This window comes from Aphelocoma coerulescens, chromosome 8, assembly GCF_041296385.1.
Source record: "Aphelocoma coerulescens isolate FSJ_1873_10779 chromosome 8, UR_Acoe_1.0, whole genome shotgun sequence".
NCBI classification, from domain to species: Eukaryota; Metazoa; Chordata; class Aves; order Passeriformes; family Corvidae; genus Aphelocoma; species Aphelocoma coerulescens.
In genome coordinates this window covers 598,640-624,127 of record NC_091022.1, presented here as the reverse complement: position 1 = coordinate 624,127, position 25,488 = coordinate 598,640, and the positions used below count along the sequence as shown (strand labels likewise).

Genomic DNA, 25,488 nt, shown 5'->3' with positions numbered 1-25,488 from the left:
GAAGGGGAGCCCACGAGCACCAAGGCTAAACCCCGCTTTCCTCCCACCCCTGATTTGTGCAGAGATTATCTGGGGGGGCTGTTCTTGGGCTGGCTGCCCCCCACCCCAAATCTCCCCATCCCACAGGGTGGTGATCCCCGTGGTGGGGGTGAACTGGTCATTCTTCACCGCCGAGGCCTCCAGCCCTGCCTGGCGCTAATGCTGTTCCCGGCTGGCCGGGGTTGCTTGCAGGTGGTGACAGACACCAGCTCCATGCGGAGATCATTCTCCACCATCCGGGACAAGCGGCCCAACAGCTCCTGGCTGGATGAGTTCTCCATGGAGCGCAGCAGCGAGAACACCTACAAGTCCCGCCGGCGCAGCTACCACTCCTCACTCCAGCTGTCTGCCCGGCGCCTCAATGCTGACTCGGGTGAGCCCAAAAATCCCCCAAAAACCCTCCGGCTGAGCATTCCCTGATGCTGCAGAGGGTTTGGTGGGGACTGACGTGGGCGTCTTGCAGGCCACCGGTCCGAGGGGCACCGCTCGGGCAGGGAGCGGGGCCGATCCAAAGAGCGCAAGCACCTGCTGTCCCCTGACATCTCCCGCTGCAACTCCGAGGAGAGGAGTCCCCAGGCACACGAGGAGTCACCGGAGCGGCGGCGCGAGTCCCGGTCACCCAGCGAGGGCAGGTCACAGACACCCAGCAGGCAGGTAGGTGACAGAGACCCCTTCCTAAGCACAAAGGGAAACACAGAAAAAGCTCCTTGCCAAAACCAGGAAGATAAGCCCCAATTCTAGCAGCTCTGAACCGTCTCATCTTTTGCTGGTGCCATATCTGTGTCCCCCTGTGAGCTGACCAGGTTGGGGCTGCTCGGGCACCCTGCAGAGCATTTGGGGACAGGGGTGGATCTAATGCTGATCCTCTTGCCGCTATGGTGTCCACTCTCTGCCAAGGTCAAGGTGTCCCAGCAACACCTGGAAGTGCCACTCAAACCTTGAGTGGGCTTGAAGCCACCCATGGAGATGCCACCCATGGAGAGCAGCAGCTGGCAAGCTGTCAGCTCTTCCTTCAGCAGGTTTGGGGGTGCTTTTTGCTTTTGACCACCAAAAGCATGGAATCATAGAATATCCTGAGTTGGAACAGAGCACAGGGATAATCGAAGTCCAACTCTTGGCCCTGAACAGGACAGCCCCAAGAATCCCACCGTGTGCCTGAGAGCATTGTCTGAATGCTTCTTGAGCTCTGTCAGGCTGGTGCTGTGACCACTTCCCTGGGGAGCCTTTTCCAATGCCTGACCACCCTCTGGGTGAAGAGCCTTTTCCTAATACCCAACCTAAACCTCCCCTGACACAACTTCATGCTGTTCCCTTAGGTCCTGTCACTGGTCACTGCAGAGATCAGTGCCTGCCCCTCTGCTTCCCTTTGTGAGGAAGCTGCAGACCACGATGAGCTCTGCTCTCAGCAGGCATCGTCCTGTTCCCTGGGGCAGACCCCGAGGCAGGGATGGGGCAGAATCCTCCATTCAAGAGGGACGATTCTACAGGGAGCCCAGGGTGGGGAGGGCGGGTGTGTGGTGTGGTGCTGCCTGTTGCCCCTGCATTCGCCAGCGTGTCCCGATGCGTTGCAGGGCATGGGCTCCCTGAGCGAAAGCTCCATCCCCTCCATCTCGGACACCAGCACGCCCCGGCGAGGCCGCCGCCAGCTGCCGCCCGTGCCCCCCAAGCCGCGTCCCCTCCTGTCCTACGCCTCCATGCTGCGGCACGCCGGGGACACCTCTCCGCCCGCCGACGAGAGCGAGGGGGGCTCGCCGCTCCTCTCCTCCACCCTGGATCCCAACACGGCCGGCCCGGCCGAGTCTTCCAGCTCCCCGGCGGGGAAGCAGAGCCGGCAGTCCACCCCGCAGCGCTATATCTCGGAGCCCTACCTGGCGCTGCACGACGACTCGCACGCCTCAGACTGCGGTGAGGAGGAGACGCTCACCTTCGAGGCGGCCGTGGCCACCAGCCTCGGTCGCTCCAACACCATCGGCTCGGCGCCGCCGCTGCGGCACAGCTGGCAGATGCCCAATGGGCACTACCGGCGGCGGCGGCGAGGGGCAGCGCAGGGCGTCATGTGCGGGGCCAGCATCGACGTGCTCAGCGACACCGAGGAAGACGACAAGTGCTAGAAGCTGCCCCCCCGACCCGACCCCACCTCGGCTGCCCCCCGCCCTGCCCCTCTCCAATGCATGCTCTTCGCCACGCCTGGGAATGAAACTAAACCAAAAGCAAACGCAGAGGAAAAGGAGAAAAAAGAAAAAAATCCAAACCGACCGGAATGGAGGGGAAAGGAAAAGAAAAAAAAAAAAACAGAAAAAAGAAAAGAAACGAAAAAAAGGTCTTTGTGCAAAAAAAAAATTAAAATCTGTCGACTTTCATTTATTACTATCACTTTTTTTTTCTGCACAGAGAAGCATTTGATGGGCGGCAGAGCAGCCCGGCTGGGCTTGTGTGCTGGGGGACAAGGGAGAGCACCCCCCCCGGCCGCAGCACCTCTCCCTGCCCCAAGATGGACCCCCGGGAAAGCTCATCCCGATGGTTTTTTGCTTCCTATGGCCGGAGAGTCCCAGCAAAGGGATGCAAGGGGCCCCCTTTGCTCTGTCGCTTGGACTTGTTGCTGCTGTGGCTTTGAATTACCCTCCCTCAGGGTCTCATCCTGCCTGGAAAAGGGGCAAGATGTGACGGCGGGGTGCAGGGGATGAGGGGTTGGGGATGCACCCAGACAGACCAGAGCAGCTCTGCCTGCCAGAGGGGGGAAAACTGGTTTGTACTGGGGCTGGGGGGCTCAGTGCTGCCGAATGTATCCTGTCTCCCACCGACATATATTTATTTATATACGGAGAACTTTAGGTGTGCCTGTGTGTGTATATACGGGGTGTGTGTGTATATATATTTATATGCTGTATATATAAAGATATACACATACATAGATTTGTTCTAATCATCTGACAATGCTGAGGAGCCCCCTGGGGCTCCTGCTGCCTGCACCCACTTTGGTGGGGGCAGGATCAAGCCTCCCTGGGGGGCTGCTGTGCACCCGTTGCTGTAGCAGAGCATTGGGAATGTCACCTTGCTCCCTCTCCCAGGCGTTTCCAGCAGTGGGAATTGCATTTTCTCTGTTAGAGATGGCTGTGGCGAGGACTCCTTGGGAGCTCAGCTGCTGGCAGTGCCTGTGGGAGTGGGATGCCCAAGGGATGAGGACAGGGCTGTTCCCGGGAGTATGGCTCACTTGGCACTAGCAGTGCCAAAGGGGTGATGGCAAACCTCTCAGAGGCCTCTTTGCTGTGTGTTCCCAGGAAAAGAAGATATCCATGTCCGCAGGGGAGCGAAGATGTTGTGCGTGCATGAGGTACCTTAAGATCTGTCCTCCTGGCAGATGAGTCTGGCTTTGGCACCACCCCTGCCTCAGTTTTCCCTGCAGCCATGGCCTGTGCCCTCTCCCAGGGCCTGGGACCCCTTTGGAGAAGGACTGCCATGGGGGACTGGGTGTGCAAACCCCATGGCCCCGGTGTGGGAGCAGGTGGGTGTCTGAGAGCTGGGGGGACCTTGGGAAGGAGCATTGTCCGGGGGATGAGTAGGGAGCAGCCCTCCTGCAAACACTGAAAACACAGAACAGGGCCCTCTTCCAGCACTGGTCATTAATTAATCTGGTAATTATGTGCTGTCAGCTCTTAATGATCCATGCTGTGGGTGCAGTGCTGTGCCTGCCAGCCTGGGAAATGCTGCTGGTGGCCTGTGGTGCCAGGTGGCTCACCCTGGTGATTAGTGGTGTGTTTCTGCTATGAGTTGTGTCTGTCGTCAGCCTGAGCATGGTCCTGGGGAGCTGGAGGGTGCAGTGCTGTTGGAGCCTCAGGGAACGGCTTGCTCTGTGGGCTGGGGTATGGTCGGTGCATTTGGATCAGCCGTGGTCATGTGTGGAGATGGGACATTGGGATGGGCAGGGAAAGGCAGCACAGCCCTCATCCTGCCCTTCCTCCTGCCCATGGCGTTGCTTTGCTGCAGGTTGTTGTGGTCTGGGTCCTTGGGGCTGTTGTCCAGCTGAGCAGCAGCTCTGGCCAGGCTTTGCTTTGGTCCTGGATAGCTCATGTCTTCTTTGACCGAAAGATGCTATGGGCACAAACTGCCCTGCATGTGCAGATCAGCCCCTGCCCTGATCGCTTTGTGAGCTCCTCTGAAGGAGCTCTGCTTTGTGAGAAGCAAATCCCACTGGCTCCGAAGGCTTCCTGCTCCAGGGCTCGTGCATGGACCAAACCCCCTCTTTCTGATGGGCAAAGTGCCCTCCGTGTACCCACTTACAGGGCCTAAAGCTCCTCCTGCTTCCAATGGTCCCTGCTGGTGGATGGCACCTCTTCTGTCCCTGCTAACCCTGTGCTTCCCAAACAGACACTTCCACCTGCCCAGGGATCCAAAAATTCCACAGGCAGCCCTCTCCATGGCTTTGGCTCAGATCCTGCATCCGCCCTCTCAGCTCTTGGGGACAAACCATGTCCCGTGCAGCTGTGGGGAAGGTCCCTGGTGCTGGCTGGGGACACGGGCATCACCTGTTCCCTTCCAGCTATCTGTGAGCAGTTTGTTGCTTCACCCTGAAGCTGCTGGATCGTTGCTCCCTGTGGCGGAATTTGGGAGAGCCGGGTCTGACGGGCAGCGTGGGATCGCATGGGATCGGGGACCAGGGACGTCGGGGAAGGTGATGCCGTACCTGCTCTAAATATAGGTGTCGGTATCGTCTCCTTCTAAATGCGGAAAGGTGTCTGACAATGCGCCGGGCTCTGAGTAAGAGCCCGCAGGGAGGGGCGGAGGCGGCTTTTTGTGTCTGTGCCTGGCGTGTGGGAGGGAGGCAGCGATGCTCTCGAAGTGGGGGCATGTTTCATGCGGATTTCGAGCTTTTTGGGCGCTTTTCTTCCCTCAGCCCCGGCATGGGGCCGGCGAGCTGTGTTGGTGATGCTTCACAGCGGTGGGACAGGCTGGGGCACAGCCCCCGGGGCGTACCCGCGCTGGCACCGGGCTGCAGTGTCCGAACCTGAGCTTTTTGGCATGTCAGCCCTGTGCTTAACTAACGTACAGAAACTGTGTGAAACAAAACAGAGCCCCTTTTTACCCGGAAAGGGTCCAAAAATGCTCTGCTTCTGTCTCCCCTGAAGCAGCCACAGTGCTGCTCCCGCGGTGGGGGGACAGGCAGGGACCTGCGGGGACGAGGCGACACCTCCACAGCGCGCATCTGAAACCAAAAACAACCCCCAGGAGTACCACGGGAAGGACTGTGCCGAGGGGGGAAGCAAACCAGCCCCAAGGCCCCATTGCAGCATGTGCCTTGCTTTTCGAGGCGCTGGACTCGGCTTTGCTGCTGTACAATCTCTCCTCCGTGGATTTTTGGACATCTCCTCAACCTCCCGTACACCAAGACTGCCACTGCGCTCGCCGTCGGCGGTTGCTGGCCACGGGGGGCAGGATGGGAAGGGGGGGGGGGATGTATTTCAACCTCTGCCTGCTTAGGACATGCCCTGCTCAGGCAGGAGTTCACCAGTAGCATGCAACTGGTTCCCAGTTCGGTGCTGGGACTGGATTCAAAGCCCTGCAAAGCTCCTGGGGGGGCCATAGTGGGTGTGCGAGGAGGTGTGGCAGCCCTGGCACACAGACCCCCACTGTCCCCTCCAGACTGGCTGTTCCAGCACCATCCTCCTGTCCCCCCAGGAGGCCTTGGATGGCAGAGCCCCCCAGGTGCGGGGCTGGTGTCTCCTGGGACTGTGGGAGGGTGGGTGGGAGATGCTCTGTCTTCATCCCCCAGGCTCTGGGGTGGGATGTTGTAACATAACCTGCTCGTTTGGACCCAAACAGGGAACCGAGCTGACCACCAACAATGTACAACTCCTCAATGTTTTTTGTCAAAAGGAAAGAAAAATAAAACCTTGTTGTAAAGAACCGCTGCAGACCTGGTCTCATTGGCACCCCTCCGTGCTGGTGGGGCTATGAGGGCTCTGGGCATAGTGATGGACCCCTGCAAAAGGTCCCCGTGGCAGGGAGGGGGAGGCACACAGCCTGTGCTGGCAGTGCCATCATGTGGGATGGGGTGTCCCACACCCCCAGGCAGGGTGGGGAGCTGTGGAGGAGAGGGGCAGGGAGGGTATTTCAGATATCCTGGGGTTGCTGTGGCTCACACCTGGCTGCTTCGAGACACAGGGGCTGAGGGGTACTGGGGTCTGGGGGAGCTGGGGGAGCCAGGGCCAGAAGCCTGAGGAGCTGTTAATGGTGGCATTGCAGCAAACTGGCCAGGGGAAGCCAAGAGCATCACGGATCACTGAAGGAATGCAAGGGAGCACCAGCCTGCACACTGAGCTTGGAAACCCTGCTGGCATCTGTGGCTGTGGGGGATCCAAACAGCTTGGCCACCCCTCCACACCTACACCCGAGAGATGTCAAGTGGATGCAGATGCTGTTGCCTAGCCCAAAGCTTGTGGGTGAGTTGTCAAGCAAAGATGCTGAAGTCATCTTACATTCCTTTTTCAGTGGAAGTGTTTAAAGCATGACAAGTTCTCCAGCAGCCAGAGGTGAGGCAGCAGCGAGTGGTAGCCTCCAGGCTGAGCACGGGTGACAGGAATGGTTTATGGCTTTTCAAGAGCACTCTCCCTCTCTCCCAGTGCTGTGCCAAGAAAGGCTCAGGGAAGGATGAAGGCAGTCACCTTGTCTGGACCACCTTGAGCTGAGCTTTACTCTGTGTGTCCCACGTGCTGCTGCCCCTCTCTGTGTGGAGCCACCAAGGACTAAGCCCAAATTTTATGACCTGTAGGAACTAGTTTTATCCTGCCCTTCACTTTCTGCAAATTTCCTTTTATTTCCCAAATGCTGACAGATTTGGTTTTCACTTCTTTGGCTCATGAAGTGATAAAAAGTTTTCAGTGGGAAGTGTAGAGTTCCAGGAGATGGCCCAGCTTTGAGAGCACTTCCTGAAGTGATGAATGCAGTGACAGCCCAGTATTTTTTCAGGCTGGGAAGTAAGTTCCCATTTTATAGCCAAAAAAGTGATCTGCAGCCCTGACTGGGGGGAAGGCTCTGCAGGGTGGTGATGCCACCTTCATTGGTGAGGGCTTTGCAGTAGTGTTGGAAGCTGTTTGAGGAGAGGATGTCATCCTGTGTGGGCCAGAAGTGCTGCATCAACATTCTTTGAAGTGACTTAAGTATGAGCTGCTCCAAGGCTCTGAAAGCCTTTGGAGCATGCAGGTCTCTGATGGACATCCCATGGAACCCCACCTGGGCTGCTCGTACCAGGATGAGTGGTGAATGTAGCTACTTGAGTGCTTGACCACCTCTACCACATTTCTCCAAATCCCCTAAAATATCTGGGACCATGAAGAAGACACCCAGAGCAATGCAGAGGCAGAGCTTCACCCTTGCAATGGAAACTGGTGCTGCAAAATGGGGAGCCTTCACTGTTGGAGAGCCAGAGCTCTGCCTGGCAGGCACAGAGGCTAAAAAAAGCCCCTTGACAAATGGAACAGAAAGGTTAAAATTATCTGTACATCATCTGAATAACAATGGCAATGCAGATTGTACCTGCTTATAATAGCTTCAGGAGACAGGGGATAAATTGGGAACAAAAGTACCCCAGAAACAGATGCTGCTGGCGTGCGGCTGCCAGAAGTGCCAGGGCTGCTCCTCCTTGAGGAGCCGCTGGGGACAGGGCCACCAGAGCCCAAAAACCTGGTCTGTGTGTGCTCCCTTCACCTTGCCCTGTGTGCTCCAGAACCCTTCCAGCCCCCGGTCCCAGCAGAGCTGCCCAGAGCAGTCCCAGCCCCTGGTACCAGCATTGTAGCAAGCGCTGTGCATGGCCTGTCTTACATCCAGGTACCTTGGGGACATGAACAGTCCTTTCCTCGGACAGCTGCAGATCTTCACCCCGTAACCTGGCTTTTCCTCCTGGGAAATGACCCTTCCTGGGAAGAAGCCTCATCATACTGGATTTCTTTGTCTCTGCCCCGCTTTCCTCCTGCAAAGCCAAATGAAGGCCCATGGCACCGGGCGCATCAGTAGCTCTGCAGGCACTGGCTCTCTCCTAAAGGTTTCCTGGGTTATTTTATAGGCAGGATGTCAGCAATTTTGCATCCCTGCTAAGGAAGCCTGGCTCTGGTCCTTTGATCAAACACCTGGTGGTGACCATGCTCAGTCCTCCAGCAAAACAAGGGAAACTTGGCTGTGAGGCTGCTGGAGCCAAACCCAAGTCCCTTGGAGGTGGAAAGGACAAGAGGAGGGGACAGGAACTTGAAAAAATGAAACCTTTTCTCTTCCTTTTTGCAGTCCTAGCAAGGTGTTTAAAATCTATCCATTCAAGGATGAGGGGGCAGGGTTTGCTCCCACTGGGGGCACAGCTGAGGGCTCAGATTGGAGATGCCGGGGTGGCTCTCGTCCGCCTCCTTCCCTTTCCTTCCTCTGGTGGCACTTACGAGCACACCAAGGATGTGTGTGGGCTCTGAAGTGGGGCTGGTGCTTACTCACACCGGGAGCCACGTGGAGCTGCCGGCTGGTGGGCTGGCAGCACCGACGGTTCCTTGGGACAGCATTCCCCATGGATGAGCATCCCCCTGACAAACAGCCCCATACAACCCTGCTCCTTTCCAGAACCACCATGCTCCCCAGGGAAGTGGTAAGTGATCACAAGGATTGTCCTGAAGAGCTGGAACAGCCTGGCCTGGCTCAGCACCTCTATTTTTTGTTCTTCTCATTTATTTCTGTCTCTTGACGCTGATCTGCCTGGCTCAGTGATGTAGTGCTGCACATCTGCACTGGCTGTGCTTGCCAGGCCCCACAGGGAGCAGGGGGTCTGGCAAGCAGGTGAAATCCCATGGAATTCCCTGGAAACTGGCCCCTACCAGAGCACAGAAGAGCCAGATGGTACATGCTGTCTCCCAGAAGGTTTTTGGGAGTTCTTTTGTATCACCTTTGGCTTTACAGGCAGCAGGGAGCAAGGGGATGGGCAGGGCTGGTCTCCCCCCTGCCTCTTCCGTGGCTCATCTTGTCTCAGTGCCCACAACCTCATCTCCTGCTGAAACTCCACTGAGCAGCAAAGAGCCCACTGTTCATTTGACTTTGCTATTTCCGTGTAGATAATTAAAAATAACCCCAAACCAACACAAGTCTGGCTTCTAAATGAATGCCAAAAGCATGAATTGCTCTCCTTTCCCAGCTTTTTCTCCTTTCCTTTCTCTCTCCCCTAAACAGGGCTCTCCAGGTGTCCCTGGCATTGGGCAGCTGGGTCCTGGGAGAGCTGGGCGAGTGGGTGGAAACCAAGCAGTGGTGATTTGCAGCCAAAATCACCCCAAATCTCCCTCTGTGCTCAGCTTGAAGACATTGCAGGGCTGAGCTGGGTGTCCCTGCAGTGTCCCGGTGCATGGATGAGCTGCCATAGGGACCCTAGCACAGGTGTGACACAGCCAGTGGGCGGCTCCAGACTTCAGCAGAGGTACCAGCAATGCTTGGGGTGCAAGGGGAGGGATCAGGGATAAGGATGGGTTATTTTTTAAAGCCAGGCCTAAGCCAGACTCTCTCTCCCTCCCACACACACTCCCCTGGGACTCAGTCAATTTATGGAGCACTCTGCTCCATAAATTGATGATGTGATCTTCAGATTGATTTTCACAGATCTACATCATGGCCATCATGAATGATGTGAGGAGCTTTGGGATTTTTTCTTTCCAAAAGGGGAAGAGCAGAGAAGAAAATAAATCCCAGGTTATATTTCCCAGTATTTTTTTTATTTCCCTATGGTATCTGGGCAAATAAGGGGGCTCTGTGCATCTCTGGGTCCTTTGGGTGAGGGATGCAATGTGCACGACCATCAGCCAGAGCCACAAGTCCCAGCTGCCTCTGAAGTGTTGACAGGGGCCTGCAAATATCCTTATTTCATTGATAATTTACTTCGGGGGAAAAAAAGTGCAATTAAGCTTCGTTTTTTTAGGTTTTCCTCACTGATCAAAGGGTGGCCCCCACTTACACAGACATAATTTTTCCAGGACTTGTCCCAGCTTGAGCCCCTCTTCCTCCAGCATGTGATATTGTGCTGGATCAGCAAGTCTCACCTCCTTAACAGCCAGGAGCGCATTAGGAAACCAGCGTGAGCTGTGCGAAGGAGCTGTGAATTAGCAGAGCCTCCCCTGCCCCTTGGCAAAGGCTCGTCTTACACCTCGCAGCAGGAATAGCTGCAGCTGCCTGCTGCAGCAGGAGCGAGAGCGCAGCGGGTGCGATGGGGGGAGGCGACGGGACAAGCAGGGATCCTGCACCTTCTCAAGGACGCGGCCTCGGGTCACAGCCACGCTGCCACCCGCAGCCGGGCTGTCCCACCAGCCCTGGGAACGGCGGCTCTGCTGTGGCCCCGTGTCTCCGTGGTGGATGGATCATCCTCTGCAAGGACAAACATCCTCGCCCCCAGGATCACTCAGAGGTGGAAGACGCTCCACTAGATCAGAGAACAGGGAAGGAGAGCAAGGAAAGGGGCAAAGAAAGGCAGAAAAAGCCCACACGCTCCTCTTTGCTGCTTGGGGACATTTTTGTGATGAATGTTGGCAAATCCCTGCTTTGCCCAGTGCTGGTTTGGGAAGAGGGACATCTTCCCACTTCCAACTCAGCAGCGCCGGAGGGCAGGAAGACCTACGGCAGATGGGATTAGCAGTCACACGTGCCACCACTCTCTCCTTGCTTTAGCCTCTTTTTTCCCTGCCCTAACTCCTGGAGCAGGTCTTCAGCCTGTGCTAACGACAGTGATCTGGTGCTTGACACAATTGGCTCCTTCTCGCGTCTGTGGGAGGCTGGTGGGTGTTCAAACACACCCGGCCAGAGGGTTCTGAGCAAGGCTGGCTTTCCTCTGCATTGTGCCCAGGAGTATGCCCCCAGGAAAGCCTCTCTGGGTGCTGGAGAGCCCAGCAGCTCTCAGGGGAAAGGCCTTTTGCATTGTCACCTCTGGCCGTGAAGCTGCTGCTGTCGCCCTCAGAACCTCTGCCTCTATCACCCCCTTCGGAATGTTCAGGCGAAGAAGGCAGGCTGCAGGAAATGGTTGAAGAAGGAGATTTTGTAGATAAAATCTGAAGCCCCTGCTGGAATTAGCTGTTCCCAGACCCTGATGCTTTGGAGACAGAGCTGCTAGCACCGAGTGTGACACTTCAGCTGAGGGCTTGGTGCCAGCTCCAAGCTGTGATGCCCACTCCCATGTCAGCAGGGTGGGGATGCTGCAGTGCCCAGGTGAAGACTGTAAACCACCTCTGAAATAGCAATGGTGGGGCTGAGCAGCTCTTCCTGCCCCTCTCCTGGGGGATTTGCAGCCCCTCCCTGCAGAGATGGGTCTGTCCTTTGGCCAGGACAGGCTTCCACCATCCCCCAGGTCCAGCTCACAGGTGGGAAACTAAGGCATGAGATTAAAGGGCTGAGAAAAACAGTTCTCAGAGGGCTGGCCATTACTCCTCTGGTCTTGACAGGAGCTAGTTTTGCTGCCTGAATGTTTTAATTTTGTTTTATAGAGTTTCCCCCTGTAGAAACCCTTTTTTGCTCTGCTTGTGGGAGTTTAGGAGGCTTTCAGTCAGGGCTGTTCTTGGTGGGGTTGAGATGCTGCCCCATTTTCTCCAGGGCTCTCCCTGTCCCCCGGACCAGGCTCTGCACCAAGGGAAAGAGTTTCAGCCCTGTTTTGGCACACAAGTGACTATAGCTCCAGTGAATTAACTCAGAGATGTTATTACAGGCTATGAGGACAGGTCAGGTTTCAGTCTGGGAAGGAAAAGTGGGTAAGTGATGCCCTACAGTCATCTCTTGGATGCAATTGGGCCAAGGAATAGGCTTTTTTTTTTCAATATTCTGTCCCTTTTCTGGGCTCACAGTGAAGGGGGATGGTTCTGCCACTCCTGTGCAGCATTGCAGGCACGAAGGAGATGGGAGGATGCTGTCTTGCAGGCTGGGGAACCAGAGAGGCTCCAGCAGCACCAGGAAGGAGTCTGACTCTTCTCCCAACAACAAAAACTTATTTTAGCTGGGAAATTGGAGGTCAGGAGGGCTAGACAGACCTCCCAGGCTGAATTTCACAGCCCTGAGTAGAAGTGGTTGATTTTGCCAGTGCTGCCATATGGAGACACGCTGTAGACGGAGAACACTGTATCCTCTGTTCCTGACAAACGCCTGTCAGGACAGCTTGAATATAAAGCAGGGGCTTAGACAGCAGGGAGCTTATTTACTGTTTGCAATTCCTGGTTCTTTGTAGGCCATCAGGACCTCCAGAAGGCCAAAGCAAAGCTCTTGTGTGCACAGCAGGAATGCAGAGCCCCAGGCTGGGTCCTGCAGGGGTGGAAGCTGAGCCATAGCGTGTTGGCATCAGTGTCACGAGGAGGCAGGCAGGCACAGAGGATGGCAGAGGTATTCCTGTGAGGGACCTGGACTGGACAGACCTGGTGTTGCCTGGTCCTGATGCCAAGAAACCATGTAATAATGCTGGTGGCCAAGCCACCAACCTCCTCACCCCGGGGTCAATGCCAAGATGTGCTGCAGAGAGAAGAGAGAGCTTCTTTTTACCAGTGTCACCAAGGAGGGACCCTCCTGGGCATCCTCCTCCTGCTCAGCTTCCCCCGGTCCCCACTATTTTCTCCTGTGCCCTCAGAGAAAGGTTTTCCTCTGAACAGGGTCACACCCTGGCAGTGTCCATCAGCCCCCCTTGGCCTTGGCAGAAGGAGAGGTGAGACACGCAGGACCGAGGGGACAGCTGAGAGGCGAGCAGTAAAACTGCACTCAGATTTATTTCGAGATGCAGCTGGAATTTTATCTCGTGTCTATTCCTGTGCTCTGTGCCTGATGCTGCGGCGTGTGAGGACAGATGTGAAATGTGGCTCCGGAAAATACATCTCTGCTTAGGGCATGGGAATAGCAAAACCTCCCTCGAACAGCCATATTTTAATTTGCACTTCCAGGGCTCTGGTGGAATGCTGAGTCCTATGGTATACTCAGCAGTGGAGGCACTACATGGCCATGAGTTGCTATACCTCTGTTTTATGGGGGCAATTTGGGCAGCTGCCAGACTCAATAACTCTCCCAGTGTTATCCCAGCAGTGATGGTGGCTTGGGAACTGGGGAGTGAACCAGCTGGGGGGATTTCTTTAGTGGGTTTTTGGCTATGAATCCAAACCTCAGCTTGGCCGGTGGAATTGGCTACGACACAGGATTAAATGTCACTGTGCCACCAAACGAGTGATGGGTGTAAGAAGGGAGGGAGGGCATAATCAATAGGGAGGGGAGAAAGAAGCAGGACTGGTGGTGACCCATGAAAACCCATCCTAAGAAAAACAGTCCCTGGGAGCATGAGGATGAAAGGAGGGAGCTGCAACCTAACAGCTTTTCATTAATAGAGCTGTGGTGCTGATGTGGTCACAGTGACAGATCACAGAACCACAGAATGCTTTGGGTTGGAAGGCACCTTAAAACTCATGCTGTTCCAAGCCCCCTGCCAGGGGAAGGAACACCTTCCACTAGACCAGGTTGCTCAGAGCCCTGTCCGGCCTGGCCTGGAACACTTGCAGGGATGGGATGCAAGATGCCTGCAAGGTGCTGTCACTTTTGCACCAAAAGCTCTCTCGGTGCTGCTCTGAGGCTGTCAGGAAGGCCTGGGCTGCCTGGTGCTGCGTGCTGCAGTGACAGCCTGCCTCTCAGTGGGGACAGGGATCCTGGGGGCGAGGCCATCTGGATGCACAGGAGGAGACAGCCTTTGCTCCCTGAAACGTGTCAGCTCAGGGTGGAAGAAGCAAATCCTGTTTCATGGAGGCACAAACAGCTCCGTCAATGGAAGAAGGAGACTGTCCTAGAGGTGATACTGAGCCCTGAGCATCCTGGCCCTGGCTCCGAGCACAAGTTCCCTAATGATGTGAGGTCTCAGCGGTGCAGGGAGCAGAACGTGCCTTTGGTGGGAGCAGACATTTGCAGGCAGCTCTCTCACTGTGCAGGCAGTGGTTCCTGCCTTGCCTGCCCAGCGCAGATTGAGCTCTCCTGGCACAGGGCTGCTTCCCTGCAGACAGGTTCTTTGCATGCCTGCCTGGCTGCTGGGGCCTCTTGTTGGCTGGGGAGACGCTTCCCATGGCTGTAGATTGTCATGGAATCTAAAAATCTCTCCACAGATGATCGAGGTGAACCCAGCAATCAGCTTGTGCTCTGTGACCTCGTCAAATCTGGGGTGTCACAGTGGTCTGGGCGTTGGGAGATGAATGGAGGTGTGGGTACTTGTGTGGAAGTTTGTCAACATAAGAGGCTGCTTGGCAATGGCTCTGAGGCTGAAAAAGGTGGCTTGGTGTGCTCCATAAGCCTCCAGCAGCTGCATGAGCTTCCCAGAGCAAGGATCCTCTGTACAAAGGTATTCTGGCATTTTGGAATGCAGCCACAAACACAAGCGTCTCCTAAGAGCCTCTCACACGGGGCCCCTGATGGATCTTTCAGCGCTGAGTCTGTAAGAGGAGCTCCGTAAGAGGAGTCACAGTGGTTGCTGACAGCCTGCTCATCCAGCTGTGGGTCCTGCTGGGCTTTGGTCACTTCAGTTGAAGCGTTCAAGTGAACACAATGTCCATGTTTTTTAAATGAAACCTGCTCCTTCTTCCCTTCACTCTGCTGCGCTTCCAGCTGTCCTTGTGTGTCTGCTGCGTGCCAGGACTGTCACGGAGAGATGACCCAGACTCCCAGCTCTCATTCCCTGGGAGCACCAGCTGCTCTCTGGAGGATCAAATGCCCGAGTTGCTGGTCTCTTCTTGTGATGCCACCGCTGACTTGTGTGTGCATTGTCACCCTGTGGAGATGTGTGGCATGGCTTGTCCTTGTTCTGCAGTGATGCTCCAGCACTTTGCAGGTATCTGGTGCTTTGTGCCTGCTTGGGCACCGATCCTGCAGACACAGCCAAGGGTGGAGGGATTTTTCCTTTTCTAAGCAGAGGCAGTGGGGAGGCCCTGCCAGTGGAGAGCATCTCTTGTTCTGCAGGAATGTAAAAGCCAGATGATTTCCCCATGTGCCCAGCTAAGAAAGCACCAAATGAGCTTGTTTGCATTTTAACTTCCCAGCCCTGGTGGTAATGGCCGACACACCACTGTCCTCCCTTTCCGTGGGCAGTGCGTGCCTGTGAACACGGAGGGTAGCACTAGCAGCTGGGCTTACCCTGGCTGCCACTCTGTCTGCCAGGAGAGGTGGCATCAAAGTGACACCAAGGGCTCTGGGGTGGCCAGGAGAGCGTAGCAGGACGCTTGGCTTCTCTTCCTCACGTGCCTCACAGTGGGTGGATATGAGCAGGGGTTGTCTCCTGCCCTCTCCCCAGAGAGGTTTTCCTGTGCTAAGAAAATGCCCAGCTCTGTCTGGTTGTTTTTCCCAGCTGGTGGGGCTGAGGCATTGCTATTCCTCAAGGAGAGAGTTTGTTTGCCCCTGTGCGGCAAAGCCTGTGTCCCTCATGAGTCTGTCGTAATATTCTTCTTGTGAATCTATGGGTTTCTTTAACTGAGAGAAGTGTTTGCTGTTCATATATCTCTGTTCTGTAAAAATGGCCACTTGTCTCTAATGGGAAGCAGTTGCAGCTCTGTTCTTGGATCAGCTCTGTACATGTGTGAGAGATTCCATGCAGCCAAGTGTGCCAATAAAATCCACCTTTGGAGGTCCACAAAGGTGCTCAGAGGGATGGATCACCTCTCCTATGAAGCCAGGCTGAGAAAGTTGGGGTTGTTCAGGCTGGAGAAGAGAAGGCTCCCAGGAGAGCTTAGAGCCCCTTCCAGTGCCTAAAGGGGCTCCAAGAGAGCTGGAGAGGGAATTTTGATGAGGGCATGGAGTGACAGGACAAGAGGAAAGGGCTTTGCAGTGAGAGAGAGCAGGGTTAAATTGGATATTAGGAAGAAATTCTTCCATGCAAGGGTGGGCAGGCCCTGGCACAGATTGCCCAGAGAAACTGTGGCTGCGTCACCCCTGGAAGTGTTCAAGGCCAGGTCAGACAGAGCTTGGAGCAACCTGGGATAGTGGAAAGTGTCCCTGCCACAGTGATCTTTGATTTGAGGAGCAGGAGTGCAGGTTCCTACCCATCCTGGTAGGAACACACCTCTCCCGTGGCACAGGAATGTGCTTTGGCTCTCCAGCCTCGCCAGCCGAGTGCCAGCATGCCCAACCCCACTGCCTGGTATTGCTCTCGGAGTTTGCTTGCCTTTCCTGAAGAAAACATCATGGTCTAAAAGTGTCTTATCCACTTAATTCCTTGCTTGCATCCCCTGGTGTGCTTTACCAAATGTGTGGGACCAGCACATCTCAACCCTTCTACCCAGGGAAGGGAAGAGCTACTGCTCACCATCTTGAGCCACTATCTCCTACTGGTGTAGGGTCCTGCAAGCCTGTCCCTTCCCACTTCTTTTTTTCTCCACCCTGCCTGTGTGTCTTGCAGCTCTTTCCTTTTTCTGGAAAGCTGAGGAAAGAATTAAGCGTTTGCAACAATTTCTTATGGAGCCCATTTCCTCGGAGAGCTGATTAGAGGCGAATAGGAGAGAATCTAACTGCATCCGTGTTTTTACCTCCTCCTGAGGTAACACAATTTGCCAGGAGAGTGAGAAAAGCCTGGATTCTGTGGCATCAAGCAAACTTCTCTTGCCTCCCTTGTTAAACAGAAGCATCAGCTCTTGGGGTGTTGGTGTTACCAGAGTTGTACCAGAGGTGATTTTGGCCTCGCTTATGTCAAGAATGCAAGAAGAGATGAGCAAGACTCTCATCAGGCACCCTGCAAAGGGACAGCTGGGCAGAGGCAGCCACCAAACTGGGCTGCGCTGGCCTGTCCCACACGGATCAGCAAATGTGGTTGGTGCATCATTCAGCACTGAGAAGGATGCAGGAGTGTTTCTTCCAGCAGCTGCACTGGTGGGGTGGGATGCTGAGCCTGCCAGACAGGCAGGCCCCGCACTGCCTGCACCCCTCACAATTTTCCAGCTCGTCCTTCCATCCTCTCCCTTAAGGAGATGTTGTTCCTGCCTTTTTCATTGCCATTTTACAGTCAGGCTCTTGTTTACCACTGAGCTCTGGAGGGGGCTGGCTGGGAATGTCTCCATAGGGGTGCCAGGAGCTGCCAAGAGATCTGCTGTGGTAGGGGACACCAGCTCCTGTGTCCAGTGGGGATGGGCTGGGGGTCTTGGCACACTCACCCACACTCATCCCCCTCCAGGAGAGTGAGGGCTGCCGAGCTCTGCAGGCGGGTGAGACATCGCTTTGATGCACAAGGACGAGCCCTTGTGTTTTCCTCGCTAACTTCCATCTTTGTCTGGTGTAATTTTCTAAGCAAATCTCTATGGAAACAGGTACTGTTTGTAATAAAGCCTCTGTTTTTCACTTTGCTTTGTTGCTGTCGAGGAAAGAGGGGGCAGAGACCTATAAAGGGCAGATGAGGTTTAGGTAGGGAGAGATGATTCAGCTGCCTCAGCCCTTGGCACAGATGGGAGCAGCCTTAGCATCCCTTCATCCTGCCCTCACTGATGGGAGATGGAGGCTGAGATCATCCAGACCCCTTCCTGGCTCCCTTGATTTTGGTGGGGACTCGCTGATCTTTAAGGTCCCTTCCAACCCAAACCATCTCAGGATTCCTGTCCCAGTTGGATGCAGGGGAGCACTGTGGTGTGGAATGGGGGTAAATGGTTCTTGTCTAGAGCTGATAGCACAGATCTGATGTGTCCCCAGCGAACCACCAGCCCTACAGCCTTACCCTGGCCCTCTTGAAAGTCACCCAGTGCCAGCCATGTCTCGGTGTCCTGACAGGACCTGCTGTGACATTGCCCTGGGGTCCACATGAGCCACCCCCACGGAGCTGAGGTGTGGGGGGAGCCAGGAGCTGTGGGGGTGACACAGAGGGGCCGGAAACCACCAGGAGCCAGAAGGATGCACAAGCCCCCTCCATCGTGGGACGCTGGAGCTCCATCATCTCACAGCACTTCCTGCCCGCAGCCTGTTCCCAAGCTCGTGAGCTTTCTAACTTGTTTGTTTATTTTGGGGAGGGAGGGGGATGTTTCAAGAGCTGAGAGAGGAATATTTTAAAGGAGGAATTCAACGCCAGATTGGCATCCTCTGCATCGGAGTTGTGCACCAAAGCGTGCTCAGAGCTGCAGGAGGGAGCTGCGCGTGTCAGCTCCTTCTGCTGAGAGTCACCCTTGGTATTCAGCCACCCTGGGCCTTTCCAGGGGCTGTGGGGGCTACTGAATACAGAGAAACCTTCAGCACACTCACACTCAGGTCCCAGCATATGTTTTAGGGTGTTCTAGGCTTTTTCTTCTTTCCACTAAGTCAGAGTGAGCCCAGCCTTGAGGTAATTGGCCTCTGACACAAAGAAGAATCCATGGTGGCACCTGGGCCTCGGTGTTCAGAATGAAGATCTTCCACCCTGACTGGGAACTGGTGTCCTCTTCCCACTGAGAGCTGGTCCTTTTAGGTTGGAAAAGACCTCTAAGGTCACTGAGTCCAGCCTCTAATCCAGCACTGCTAAATCCACCATCACACAGGCCAGGGGCTCCGCAGCCCACAGAGGATGGAAGGATGTGCTTTAAGATGTCCCTCTACCACCCATGCTTTTCTGTAAGTGATTCCTTGTGTTCAGCTCAAACCAGCTGCACGTGGCCACCCTGCAGCTGAGGCTTGCTCCAGGTGACATCCATCTCACCCATTCCCAGACCTGCTCTGCCCAAGGGAGCTGCTCAGCTGGAGCTGCCAGGAATGATGCTTGAGGATTGTCAGCTCTGGGTGCTCCAAGGGCACTGAGCTGGAAAATACCCCCTTCCCACTGCTGTTTCTGTGAGAATTACATTTGCTTTAAGAACAGGGATCCAGACTATAACGTTAATTTTGCTTCCTTCCAAGAGGAGTCAATATTACAGAGTCTTTGTGATTCTGCTGAAATTACAATATGTGATTACTGTGGTTGAGACCCTGGTTAATTACCTGCTCATTTGCTGTAATGCTCCTGAATAGCTTGTGAAAGTGTGGCAAATGCATGGCTTCTGCTTTTAACGGCTTGGACACGGTTATTCACAGATAGTAAAAGATAAACAGTGTTCCCTGTCACATTAGGGTGGTACAGCACTTTCCTGCTTCCCTGGGGGTCCTTCCTTTGCCTGGGGAGGACAGGAATTCATAGTTGAGATTAGGTAAGCACCTTGATGTCACTGATTTCACATCCAAGCTGATTACATCACCTTGGATGTGGAGCCTGTCAAGCCCCATGGCCATGCCAGCAAGGTGGGATGGTCCAGCCTGCTGGGGAAACTGGTTGGAAGGAGCTCCTGCAGCACTGCCAACTTTCCTGAGCCTTTTTGAGCCTGGTTGTCATGGCCTGTTGGTGTCAGGGAGTAGGGGAAGGGCTTTTGTGGCCCAGGAGGGGGGGTCAGCCTCCCCCCAGCCCCACTCCTGCTCCCTCCCAAGTGCAGTGCCTGATTCCGTGCCCAGGAGAGCGCACGCGTCAAGGCAATGTTTGCTCATACGAGTGCCTGTTTGCCCACACAGCTCATTTGGACATCTGGCTTGGCAGATTGGTGCACATGATAAAATGGGCAAGGAAACACTGAGCCCTGGATGGCAAATTTGGTCTGGTTTTCCCTTTTTTTTTTTTTTTTTTTTTTTGGGGGGGGGCGGGTGGGGTTTGTGAAGGTGCTGCTTGCAGTTTCCTGGTTAGAGCTGCATTGAAATGTGCTCTTCACAAGAGCTTTCCCTTCCAGATATTGCACTCCAACCATCTAAATTTTATCTCTGTCTGGTGCAGCAGGACACCTAAAATATTTGCCAGCTTTTTAACCATGATGCTTTCTCATGACTCTGTAATGGACTTTGCCTCCCAAGACATGTCCTTCCTCCAAGGCCTTTGGTGCCTTCCCCACACCACCCCAAAACCAAAGTGGTCTGTCAGCACCAGCCTGGGGAAGGACACAAACTCAGGTCCTAGACCACGCCTGGCATCTTCACGGGATGATGCCCTAAGGGATAGAGATTTAAACAAGCTGCTCTGCCCAGGGACACCAGGAGGTTGCTTTAAGATGCCGGTTGCTTACTTGGTTGTGTGTCTGGACTCAAGGAGAGGAAACAAAGAACCGGAGCATCTTCTCCAGCCTCACCGAGTGCCAGCATCAGAGACCTGGCAGGGCCAGCACTGCCTTAAAGGTGAGTGTTTCTGGACGTGGCTTACTCCATCCTACTCCATTAAGGTTGAGGGAATTGGGATTGTTCAGCCTGGAAAAGAGAAGGCCTTGGGGTGACCTAATTGCAGCCTTGCAGTACCTGAGGAGAACTTACAGGAAAGACGGGGCAGCACTTTTTACAAGAGCATTTAGTGACAGGACAAGGGGGAGTGGGTTCAAATTGAAAAGGAGTAGGTTTAGACCGGATTTTAGGAAAAATTCATTACTGTGAGGGTGGTGAGGCCCTGGCACCAGAGAAGCTGTGGCTGCCCCATCCCTGGAGGTGCTTGAGGCCAGGTTGGATGGAGCTTGGAGCAACCTGGCCTAGTGGAAGGTGTACCTGCCCACGGCAGGGGGTTGGAATGAGATGATCTTCAAGGTCCCCTTCCAACCCAAAATGTTTTATGATCTTACATTTCATCCTCTTTTAAGCAGAGATCTGAGGGTGCACAGATCTGTGGGTGGCAATGCCTGAGACAACACATGGATATCTAGGTGCAGCTCCCCATCCAATTTCCCTGCTCAGCAAAGACAGACTTGAGGGATTATCCCAGCCTGGGTGAAGGTTTTTAACCACAACGGCCGTGAAAGTCTCCATTATTTATCTCCAAGCTGCTTAGTGATACAGTGGGTGGATAAGGAAGCCACATTTCCTGCTCGAAGAGTGTGTGGGAATACCTTTTCAAATGTTAATTCCTCATGTTTTTCAAAAAGCTACCCAAAGGCACCGGTCAGAGCAAACGCTAGGAAAGCCTGTGCATATTGAAACCAACCCGGTTTTAAAAAGTCTGTGAAGATATTTGGGGCGAGGAGGGAGCAGGGAGAATAAGAAGAAGCTCCAGGAAAAATCCCACCACCATTTCCCCCACTTCAAAGTTAAAATTAGATATGTGCATTTCCCTCTCCTCTGATGTGCCTCCCTCCAGGGAAATAGGTGAGGGATGCAGAAGGCCAGAGGGAGCAGGATCAGCCGAGGGATTCCCCTCCAGCAATGCTAATGAAAGTCCAAATCCCAAATCCTTCCTGCCCATCATCAAACCACAAACAGTGGCAACCAGGAAAAGCACCAGGCAGGGCTGATCTGGGCTGGCTTGGGACAAGTGCCAAAGGGATACAGCAAGCCACACATCCTCACTTCTGTTTTGCATCCAAGGCAATCTGGTTCCTCAATATTAAATCATCCCACTGTAAAATTCATCAGCTTCCATGGCTTTATGATTGATAAAAACCGTTTCTGCAAGAGCCACCTGGGCAGTGTGTGGCTAATGGGCTGTTGTTAACACACAGCCCTGGGTTTTCTGTTGTAGCTTTTGCTTTAAAAACAAAACAACAAAAAAAATCATACATTATTTTAATGCAGATTTGAAAGAAAAGGGGAAAAAAAATCTCCTGGGTTTGTACCCACCACAAGTTTTAAAGTGCAGAATCTGTGTCTGTTGTTGAATAAGAAATGTGTGCCGACTGCCAAATTTCAGCTTGAAAGCAGCCAGAAGCTATCTGGGAAAAAACAAATGTTTTGCAAATACCTTTTGTAATTGTAAAAATAACATAATAATTAAAATTAAAAAACCAAACAAACCAGCAAGAATTCACCAGTTATTAAACCCTGAAAAACGTGGGATCTTGTATGACTTGGAGCCCAGAAATGACATCTAAGCTTGAAAAAAACCACTGAAAACAGGGATTTATAGTTTGTCTCTTATTCCTCATAGCCAAGCGGTTTTATAACCAATGTCTCTTTATCCCAAGTGTTCCAGAAAGAACAGAAAATGCCTCAAGCCTGGCAGTAAATGTGGGGAAAGGATACAGATCCTGCTGTCCCTGAGTCCAAATTCCCTCATTTCTAAGGGTTTGGTTAGCTCTCATTTCAGCCAGCCCTGGAACAGTATCTTTTCTTTGGTCAGGAATTTGTCACCATTGGCCGTGAGGATTTCAAGAGGATCAGCTGATGGTCTTTGCTTTTCCTCCGGCCACATTGTCCTGGGAAGAGATGGGGATGTTCCACAAAACACCTCCCTGCTTGCTGCTCCTTTCAGAGTGGATAAAGGAAAGGGGTTTGGGGTCCAGCAACCTTTTCCCCATTGCAGTACCCTGGGTGCACAGCTGGTGGTGACTTTCGGGTTGGATTTCCATCCCCAGCCTACTATCGAGCCACTTAGTGCATTTAAAAAAAAAACAAACAAACAAACAACAAAGGCCTTCGTGATGCACAAAGGAAATCATGGGGAAAAGCACTTCAAAACTGACTTTTTTTTACAGATCAAGAATTTCACGGCTTGGTGGAAAGCACAAACAATACTGGGACAGAAATTAATAATATTTGGTGGCTGGTTTGTATAGCTACTGCAGCTAATATCTCAAATAAATACTTCCGTGACTAATCCCTTGGAAAGAAAAAAACACAAAGAAAGAGGCTGTCACATGAAACAGGATGATTTTGATGTTTGTTTTGTATTTCTAAACACAAATTCTGCCTCTTGAGCTGTGTAACATCCTTCATCTAAAACCCTGTTATTCTCTAGCTGGGTAAATATGTGTTTGTTTTCTTTCCTCATCCCATCACTCTCTCCTTCCCCAAAATCTAAGCAAGGAGTCCTTATCCTCCTCTCTAGACTCCAGCAAAACTCTGCATATTTTGATGAGGATCTAGAAACACCAAGTCTTAAATTCTAGAAATAATTGCGATTTCATTTTGTGTGATTAAACTATGGAAATTTTCTCCTTGCGATTTTTTTGCATAACAGCAAAAATAAAACCCCATAAAGACAAAAAAACAAAAAACAAAACAAAACAAACAAAAAAAAAAAAAAAAAACCACACCAAAAAAAACCCCAACAAAACCTGTTGGCGTCATCAGAACCTAAAAATAACAGGAAGATGACTGCTGGTGCCAGAGTGATACCAAACAAAATCTATTATTGAATTAGATTCTTTCCAATTGGTGTTCTTAGGAATATATATCCCTTTGCCCCTCAGGGTTCATTTGGAGCCAAGGTATTCTGCCTGCCAGTGCCATTCCAGCACTCAAATTAACAAGAAGTGATGTCTTTTACAGTAAAAAAACAGTACCTATTAAAATATTGATGAAGACGAATAAGCCGAGGAGTTTGTGGTGTCTGGTTTCTTGCTGGCAGTCAGGGATAACTGTGAAGGGAGGGGAGAGCTGGACATCATCACGCTGCTGCCATGGCTAGGATGATCCTCCTGTTCCAGAGGATAGAGCTGGTATTCCAGGAGTGAGCAGCCTGACTCCAGGGACTGATAGAGTGCCTGGAACACCCATCCCTCTTCCCTCCCTGCTTTTCTCCCACCACCAGCTCAGCACTGCCTGTTTTCTCTCTGAAGTGCAATTTTACAGGCTTTGCTTGCTGGACTTTGCTGTCCATTCATTTAAAGGGTTTCAGCTTTTATTTATTTCCCCCATCTTTTATTCTAATTAAGCACCTCTCAGTCTTGTTGTGTTGTAGCTGCACATCTTGGCAGCTGCAGGGTTTCGTGCTGTGCTGGAGAAGAGGCTCGGGCCACCAGGTCAGCTTTTACAGCTTCATCCACCCCTCTCCCCTGCTCTAGTACCTCAGTGTTATTTTAAGGGCTCCTGGAGTCATCTGTCACCATTCCCCAGAGCATTTCTTGCTTGCTGGCACTGCTGGCCCAGCATTCCCGTTCTCCTGGGCAGCAGGAATGAGCTGGTTGCTGACGCTGCAGTGTGGCCCTCCTGACACGCAGGCTGTGCTTTCATCAGCTTAGAGGCATGCACTTCATCTGCAGTCCCAACCCAAATCCATCTGACCGTGTCATCTCCATCTGTGATGATTCCCTGGATGTTACTTTAATTCTGCTGGCACCCTGCTCTGGCTCCCAGTTTTCTTATGGCACTCAAGAGACCTGGAGCATCTCCCTGACCACGAGCAAGCGCAGTCCTGCAGATATGGTGATGCTGAACAGGCCCATAGCAAAAGCTGGAGGAGGCCTGGCTTCCACCCAGGACCACAAAAAGGCATCCACATTAAGCAGCATCCTCCCTGGAGCTTTCTACACTGATGGGAGGAGTATGAGATGACCCAAAGGTGGTGCAGCCCCACAGTGCAGCCAGGGTAATCCCCCTGCAGCATTCACATCACTGACCGGCTTCACCCCGAGTAGGGTTTTTTTCTAATAACCAGCGAGCACGTTGGATGTGATGCCTTCATCTCCATGATCCAGGCAAGCACTAAATCACATAATCCAGGCTGGAAGGAGCCATGTGTTTTCCCCTGCATGCAGCTCCCACTGTGCTTCCAAACACGTCTCCCTTCTCTCCTTTTTCTGTACAGTAACTTTGCACACACAAACGTCAAACAGCAGCTGTTTGGCCAGCATTTTAAAAAAGCAACTAGTGATTGTAGCTGCCTTCATTCTGAAGCTAGGATTTCCACTCTACATGGCAAAACGGGCTTCTTTTTCCTTCTCAAGTAGATATTTTTACCTGTTTCTTTTGTAAATGTGTAAATGTGGAAACAGTCAGACCTTATCAGGCAGAAGCATCTTTGAGGTTTCCCCTTTCAGAAAGAAAATGTCACGGTGCCTGTCAGAGCCAGGTTACCCAGGGCTTCTCCTGCTTCAATTAAGCAGGAGTAAACCTGCGATGTGTCAGAGCCTGCACTAGGTAAGCAACATGCTGGATAATTTTGGAGGTCACTTCAATGCAGGGGTGGAAAACTTGAGCAGGAAGCTGTCCTGAGGAGGGTTTCTTCAAAAATCTTTCTCTTCTGGCTGAGCCATCCCATGTCCAGAACCTTTGCTGATGTTTTGGCCCTTCTTGTCTCAGGGTGGAGCTGGAATTAAAAAGGGCTCAAGCCATGAGTCAGATCAAAGCTTTGAATCCTTCAAAATGTCCCAGGAAAGCCTGAAAATTGCACTGAAGGAATTGATTTTTAGGGTACTGATTTCATCTGCTGCAGTTGAAAGGTCACTTGTTAATAGTTTGGATTTTTACCGTGGGCCCAGAACAGACCTCTGAGCTTGAAGTGCAGGGCTGCACCTTTTCCAGTGAGTGGTTAAGGGAAGGAGGGAATCAAATTCAACAGGTGTCCCCTAGGATGAACTGCTGTTTACTGTGGAAAACCATACAAGATACTGTTGTAAAGTATTTGAACCTTGATAGTGTACCCCAGCCAAACCGTTTTTAGTTATTTTTACCAGAGCCCTCAGAGTGGGACCAGGCTGGAATTACCCTCACCAGCTTCACCTGGCCTTTCCACCTTCAGCTGCAGCACATCAGCCCCAAGAGGGGTTTTAAGCTCCAGTCTGAAAGCTCGAGGGGAGA

General features: G+C 52.9%; 1 protein-coding gene across 1 annotated transcript in view; it reads left to right on the top strand.

The window, feature by feature from the left end:
* CACNA1E (calcium voltage-gated channel subunit alpha1 E) overlaps nt 1-2,294 on the top strand; it is a 105,812-nt gene extending 103,518 nt beyond the window's left edge. The window contains exons 47-49 of the mRNA XM_069023196.1: nt 232-412; nt 503-693; nt 1,611-2,294. Coding sequence (XP_068879297.1) covers nt 232-412; nt 503-693; nt 1,611-2,150 — 912 coding nt within the window. The 3' untranslated portion in view covers nt 2,151-2,294. The remainder of the gene's footprint in view (nt 1-231; nt 413-502; nt 694-1,610) is intronic.
* The last annotated feature ends 23,194 nt before the right edge of the window (nt 2,295-25,488 follow it).